We start from the raw sequence: 7,198 nt of genomic DNA, 5'->3' as shown, positions 1-7,198 counted from the left end.
CTAAAGTAGCTATCCACAAGATGTTAAATTATTTTTCCTTTGCTTTGGTTAAAACAGTCTAGGAACAGCAATCGGTTCCCTTTCTACTAATAGCGTATAAACACAGTGACAGGACTACTTTTAGGAGAAAATAATCAACTTTTAAGAAAAAAAATTAAATTAGTTTTAAACTAAATTAAACATTTACCAATAAATAAGTTTCTTAAAAAGGTAGCATCTTCATCCTACAATCTTGGGCATAACATGTACACCAATTTAAAAAATAAAATTTCTCTCACAATTATAATTACAGGTGTTAATGCAACAAGCTAGGAAATGAAATTACTTTAATATATCTTTTAAAAAAAATCCTAGCAACCAAAAATACATTTTAAAAATTGACATTTTTGGAAAATGGTACAATCTAAAATAATTAATACTTTATTACAGAACATAATTCAAACTATTGATGGTATTTCAATATATTCCTAAAGAATGTTTAAAAAGAAGTTTCATACACCAGAATTGGAACAGCACTTATAATTCCATTTACAGCTATGAAAAGGCAGTCAACTTCCACTTAAAAGTGTAACCAGTGATGAAATATACTTCAAAAACATAAACATTTGGTCTGACAATCTTTAATACTGGTTAAAAACAGACGGATGTTTGTTGCTGATGGAAGTAACTTTAATCCAATGTGCAAAAAAAGTGCAGCTGTCTACTTGTACTTGAGATACATAAGACCAACGCTTCTGTACTATTTACACACTTAAAAAATTTTAAACGTATTGATTTAAGGAAGGACACTGCATCTCCTTTATGGATAAATCACGTGCTACAAAAAGCCCAAAAGCTTGATGACACTCTTTTAAGTTCCACAAATGTATCCGAAGAGGCATACCTGTTCTTGTCCTAATTTTGATCCTAAACAAAAATCCAATTTCAAAATCAATTAGGAATTTCTTTGATCTAGGAAATCTTGGAATTGTTGCAAATGTGCAAGCCTTGTCTCTGAGAGCCAGTTTCCTATACTCCTTTTTCTAACCCTCTCATCACTGGTCCATCCCACAAACCCCGTCGGCTGCAGAGTGGCAATGCCCGGAATAAGAGGAATGAAAAAACTCAGCCCTCAGACCACCAACATGCCTTCGGGACGTGTGATGAAACCTTTTGGGGGCAGGTATGGGCAATCAAAAGGGATGAAGAAACCCGTCAGCAAAGCAACCATTATTTGTCCACAAAATTCATGAAAAACAGTGATAAAAAATTAACAAACCAAGTATATAAATCTGAGACCATTCTGCATTTCCAGAACTTGTTTTCACATCTGTGCACGCAGGGTTCTTGGTCAACCACCCACCCGTATTTTCTGCGTCGACACAAGGTACTTTTACCAAAGTTCTAAAAAATGCTGTTGTAACCCTAAGTCACATAGAACAGTGATGATCAGGAAATCAATTCATTCATTTATCACACTGTGCAGTGCACTCCCCGGTGCAGCAAGCGGAGAGAAGAATTTAAAAAAGGGACAGAAGTCTCTCACTTCTGAACTGGACACAAGAGTTCTCAAAATTAAAATCAGAAATCATAAAAAAGTGGGGCGGGGGGTGCGGGTGCTTACTGGCAACATTAATACTAGACACCAGACGGGACAGTGAAACTGTTTGGTCAGAACCAAGGAACGGTATTGCCTTGAAAAGTTTTCAAAACACCCAACCAAGCACTGCCTTAAGTCCAGCGAGTACAATGCTCCGTAAGTTTCGACCGAAATGCAGCGGCTGGCGTTCATGGGTCAGGATGCAGGATGCTGGCGGAGCATCCCTGCCCCGGGCATCCCGGTCCCCCGCCTCTAGCTGCAGGCGATGGTCTCCAGCTGCTGCTCGGCCTCCGCGGCCATGGCCGCCGCCTGCAGCTGCTCCGTCTCGCTCTGCATGGCGCTGGGGGTGACCTGCTTCCGCTCGCTGTGCATATTGTTCTCGTGCCGTTTCAGATCCGACGCCTTGGCGAACGCCTTGGTGCAGGAGCCGCACACGAAAGGCTTCTCGCCCCGATGCCTGCGCTCGTGGTCCTTGAGGTGGGACTTGTGTTTGAAGGCCTTGTCACACATGTGGCAGGCGAAGGGCCGCTCGTTGCTGTGGACCCGCTCGTGCTTCTTCAAGTCCGGGGCGCGGATGAACGACTTGCCGCACACCTCGCAGCTGTAGGGCTTGTAGCCCGTGTGGATCTTCAGGTGCTCCTTCAGGTGGGCCTGGGTGGTGAAGCCCTTGGTGCACATCTCGCAGACAAAGGGCCGGTCGGCCGTGTGCAGCTTCTCGTGCTTTCTCAGCCTGCCCTCGTCCGAAAACGTCTTCCCGCAGGCCTGGCAGGCGATCTGCTCCCGGTGGTGGCCGTACAGCAGGTACTCAAACTTCATGTCGCTGGCAGCTGTGGTCCAGCCTGGGGTCTGTTCATCCTTCACTTCACTCATCCCATCGTTAAATGTTAAGGCTTGAGGGGTCTGGGATCCCAGATCCTTGGACTCGGGGGTCTCCATGGATTCGACTTCCTGGCCATAGCAATTGACTTTCCGCACCTCCTCACTCCCCAGCTCTTTCAGGATCGCTTCCTGGACCCTGAGCGTCGTCGTGGGCGACTTGCCGTCCTCCTGACTTGGGGGGGTGCCTTCTACCGTGTCATCCGAGGGACTGTCATCTTGGTCTCCGATTTCCTCCACGTCATCATCCTGAGTGTCAGCAGCATCTCCAATGGGGCGATTGATCTTGAGGCAGTACTTGCTTTTGGATTGGCCATTATTTTCGTCGGGACTGGATACGTCCCGCTTCTGAGAACAGAGTTTATCCAAAAATCGGATACCGAGAATCTGACCCGATGACATCATTAAGTTAACATCTTCTTTTTTCACAGAAATCTTTGCCGTGTACATGTAATTCAGGACCTCTTCAAATATATCAGAACGGAGAAAATCTATTTCTATTACTGAAGAGCTATCGACCTCAAGCTTCTTGAAAAGCTTTTTAAAGTAGGTGCTGCAGGCGGCAAGGACACACCTGTGCGCCCTGAACTTGACATCCTCCACCACAATCGCGATATCGCAAAATTCTCCTTCCAGGCGCTGCTCGTTTAGGGTTTTCAGAAACAGAGTTTTATGATCATCGTCATTGTATTTAACGGTTTCAGACATACTGATGAAAAACTCCTACAAAAAATGTTTAAAAAAATACTTCGGTAATTATGCACAATACTTTTCCATACAGAAAATACAGGGAGATTCTCATTTTCTGATCAATTTCCGGTCCCTAACAATTTCAGAAAGTCAACGTCAGGAGTGGTTCAAGAATATGAGGAGAAAAGACGGATCCCAACTTAGGGGTTTCCATATTGTTCCTTCTACTTATCTTCACTGTACTCCGTGTTTGCCTACTCATAATAACAGCAACTTCTACTGAGCACGTAATACCTGCCTGCCATTGTGCTACGTGCTTTTCTTTCCACGTCTTCACAAATGCAATGATCAGACGGCCTTGAGAGATAGGTATTACTGCCCCCACTTTATAGATGAATTGAGGAACCTGCCCAATATTCTAGGTATTTAGTGGAGTATCGGGGCTCAAATCCAGGCACTCTAGCCCCAAAACCCGTGCTTCCTGACAACTACGGGTAATAATGACAAGTAACTCAACTTCAAGGTTTAAGAAACAGGTCTCCAGCAAGCATCCACCAGTGCCATCTGCTGCATCTACTCTAATTTCACGCAGAGGAAGATTCAGTAAAATTTCACACAGAGGAAGATTCAGTAAAATAACTAGCAGCTCTCAGTGTTCTGCTTCCTTGACGGAAGAGACAAATCGCTGCTGCAGAACCAGAGAGGGATATCATTGCCAGAACATTCCATTCAGTGTTGTCTTCTAGTTTTTCCACACCAGTTTTGGGCCACTTGTGAACAAGGGTCAAGGTTTAACATGACCCTCAGAGAATCAGATGACATTTGGGAAGACAGTGACGAGAGGCTTCAGCCCCTCTGGATGCCGATCTATCTGCCATCCAGATCAAAGTGTCATCAAGTTGGATGCACTTGACAAGTGCTGCGAGTGTTTTACAAGCAAAAGAAATCTAGAACTGGCGTGGAAGACATCTGCCGTGTGTTAAAGTGATCTTTTTAAAATAATGTGTCCTGTTGCGTTTCTTTTCAAAAACATTGTTTTTTTCTTTTATTCAACAAAGTATAAATATGAGGAAAATACATATGTCCCCTAAAGAATGCTAACACATAACTGAGAGAGAGACATTTTAAAGCTAACACCAAACAATACTTTCAGGACTTAATATCCAAAGTCATAGTTACCATGAACAACTCAGGCTATTATCTTAATGCTTTAAACACCAAATTCTTCGGACCAGAATAACTCTGATCAGGGGCACGCCAGTCCTACAAGAGAAAAGGACATACAAGAGTAAGGTAGGCTCTTCCCCTATCCCCAATTCTAAACAAGAATGTTCTCAAGAATTGATTTTTAAAAAGAAACTTTCCTTTTTTGTCTTGCCATTGGCACCTGTACCTATTTTCAGGTTGGGAACAGAGAGGAGGGTGGCTGGCAGCATCAGGTCCAGCTCTGAACAGATACAAAGGAGAAAAGGTAAGGGCTGGAGCACTTGCAGCCTGGAGGGGGTGTGTGCCGGGAATGGGAAGGATGGGTTGGAGAACCACTGAGGGATTTCCCCTCACAACGCCCGTGTCCGTATTTGTAAGGATGTTGATTGTGGCACAGATAGAGTAAAAGCCAGTAAATGCCCCCTACCCCTACCATTTCCTGCTGGATACACAGCCTTCCACATTTTTCTCTAGGCTCATATAAATGTAAGAGTATATATACTTTTAATAAATATAGACAAAATTAGAGAGGTACATACACCCAACATTTAACATCGGAGGAGAGGAAACAGTAGCTGCTTTCTTCTTTCCACACTTGTGTGTGATGTAACATACATTACTTAAGCTACTCTGGCCTTGAAGCTTGCATTTGAGAAATCCAGGTGTTTCTGCCTCTATCCCTACAGGGAAATTCAAAGGATTCTAGATTTTTGCGAGTTTTAACTTTTACCAGAGGGACTCCTAACATCCTGAAAAACATAAAGTCTCCTCTACTGAATGGTGACCACACAAACTTGAGTGTGGTAGGACCAGAGTCCTGAAAACCCTCCAAAGTTCCCTCTACGGAAAAGCGAAAACACCGTTAAGCTGCCTAAAGTGGCAGGCTGTTTTCTTATCTGCCAAGTGTGAGGGTTGAGCAGAATTTTCTAAGGATGTTTCCTACTCTGCCTGTTCCCTGGATGCACCCCAGCCTGTAGTCACCCCCAAGGGAACACAGCCAGGCGAAACCTTCCTACCGGGTCACTTCCTACAGTTGCCAGTCGCCCTCCCTAGGGCTTGTGGGATAAAAGCGCATGGACCAGGCCCAGGAGTGGTGTACAGTACCCATGGCAACATAAGAGTGTGCTGGATTTTTTTTTTTTTCCTTTTCTGGTCAGTGTGTTATTTGGCCCACACTCTCTCTCCAGATCTCGACCATTTTTTTCTGTTGAGATGCTAAGTTCAGGTGAGTCAAACTGGAAGATACCCGTGGCCAGTATCCCTGTAGGTGGAGAGAAAGATGAAGACCAAACACACCTCCAGAACGAAGCTGTCCCTTTATTACGCTTCTCCAAACCGCCGAGCAGGGCCGGAGCGAACTCCTGTAAAGCCGAACTTACATAAGCCGCGGCGGCGGCCACCTCCCCGACCCCGGGGCCGCCGCGACAATGGCGGCGGCACCACTTCCCGGTCGAAAGCTGGCAACTTCGGGATGCGGAGGAAGCAGGGAACGGAGCGGAGGACCCAGAGAGCCTCCAGAGCCTCTCCAAGCCTCGCTCCCATCTCTTTCTGCCCAGGAGGTGGGGGACGGGATCAAGCCGTTTGCACTGCTTCCCGAACAAAAGCTCCCGCCCGGGGAGCCGGAAGGTGCCAGAGCCGCTTTCCCTTTTAGAATCCGGCTTTTCGGCGCGGACTGGGGCCGCGGCTCCGAGCGCGGGAGGGAGGACCCACGGCGGCCCCGGCGGCGGGGAGCGGGAGCGGGCGTGCGGCCCGGCTCCGCAGCCCCGCGCCGCGCCGCGCCCCGCTCCGCCCGCGAGCCCGGAGCTCGCGCCCCGCGCACTCCCCGGCCGGCTCGCGCCGGGCCCTCCCCCGCCCTCCCGCGGCCGGGGGCGGGGGCGGCGCGCGGCCGGCTTCCCGAGCTCCGCGGGCGCTCCCGGGAGTGCGAGCGCCAGGGTCCCGGCCCCCTCCTCCGAGGGCGGCTGGGGGCGGCGCGGCGGAGCCCACGGAGCGGAGGGGCGGCGCCCGGCTGGCCGCGCTCGGCGCCGGGTTCCGGGCCGTCCCCACCCCCACCGCGGTGCACTGCGGCGGTGCGAGCGGGGGCGGCCATGAACTCCGCCGCCGAGGTTCGGCGAGCGCGCGCGCTGGGCCGCCACTGCCGCCGCCCGGCCGCTGCCCGAGCCCGCTCGCCGGCCTGCGCGGTCCCCGGAGCGCCCAGGCCCCTCGCCCGGCCCCGCTCGCGCCGCGCCGCCGGGGCCGCCCGCACATCCTGGAGCTGACTGGTGCCCCAGAGCGCGGCGAGAACGCGCTTCTTCCGGGCAGCCCCGCCGCGCCAGCCTCCGGCCTCCCCCGCGCCCCCGCGCCCGCCTCGCGGCCGGCCCGGGCCCCTTCCGCACCCCCGGCCCGCGCTTACCTGCAGCCTGGCACAGCCACAGACACTTGCCGTGGGTTCCCCGCGCTCACTGCACGCAGGCCGGGGACGGGATGGACGCGGGGCGCGGGGGCACGGTGGGTGGCAGTGTGTTTTGGATTTTTTTTTTTTTTCGGAGTTTGGGGAGGGGGCGGGGTGGGGAATCGTGCACGTCCCTGATGGTAGGAGCCCTCCTCCTGCACGAGCACAGAATGTCTAGCCGGCCGTGAACACCCCCACCGGCACCCCCCCCTTCCCGTGCATGCGCGGTGCGGGCGAGGGGGAAGGCGCGCCGCCGGCTTGCGCAGGCACGGAACCCGACTGGGCCTCTAAATGGGTGAGCAGGGAAAGGGTTAATCTGGGACCTTGCGACGCTATCGTTGGAGTCTACGGGGCCGCCCCCGGAGGGCCCTGGCCTGCGCACGCGCGCGCACGCGCGCGACTTGGGGCGCGCGGAGCCC

General features: G+C 50.9%; 1 protein-coding gene across 2 annotated transcripts; it reads right to left on the bottom strand.

The window, feature by feature from the left end:
* Positions 1-369: 369 nt before the first annotated feature.
* ZBTB14 (zinc finger and BTB domain containing 14) lies at positions 370-6,825 on the bottom strand. 2 transcript variants are annotated; one of them, XM_028480566.2, is made up of 3 exons: positions 6,741-6,825; positions 4,325-4,408; positions 370-3,178 (listed from the first exon to the last, which is right to left on the bottom strand). In XM_028480566.2, the coding sequence occupies exons 2-3, from the start codon at positions 4,325-4,327 to the stop codon at positions 1,832-1,834; spliced, it is 1,350 nt and encodes a 449-aa protein (XP_028336367.1). In that variant the 5' UTR covers positions 4,328-4,408; positions 6,741-6,825; the 3' UTR covers positions 370-1,831. The 2 variants fall into 2 exon arrangements, with proteins under 2 accessions (XP_028336367.1, XP_007100692.2); XM_007100630.4 differs by lacking the exon at positions 6,741-6,825 and adding an exon at positions 5,648-5,737.
* Positions 6,826-7,198: the final 373 nt, after the last annotated feature.

This window comes from Physeter macrocephalus, chromosome 19, assembly GCF_002837175.3.
Source record: "Physeter macrocephalus isolate SW-GA chromosome 19, ASM283717v5, whole genome shotgun sequence".
Classification (NCBI taxonomy): domain Eukaryota; kingdom Metazoa; phylum Chordata; class Mammalia; order Artiodactyla; family Physeteridae; genus Physeter; species Physeter macrocephalus.
The sequence above is the reverse complement of the archived record's forward strand: the minus strand, read 5'-3'. Positions and strand labels throughout refer to the sequence as shown.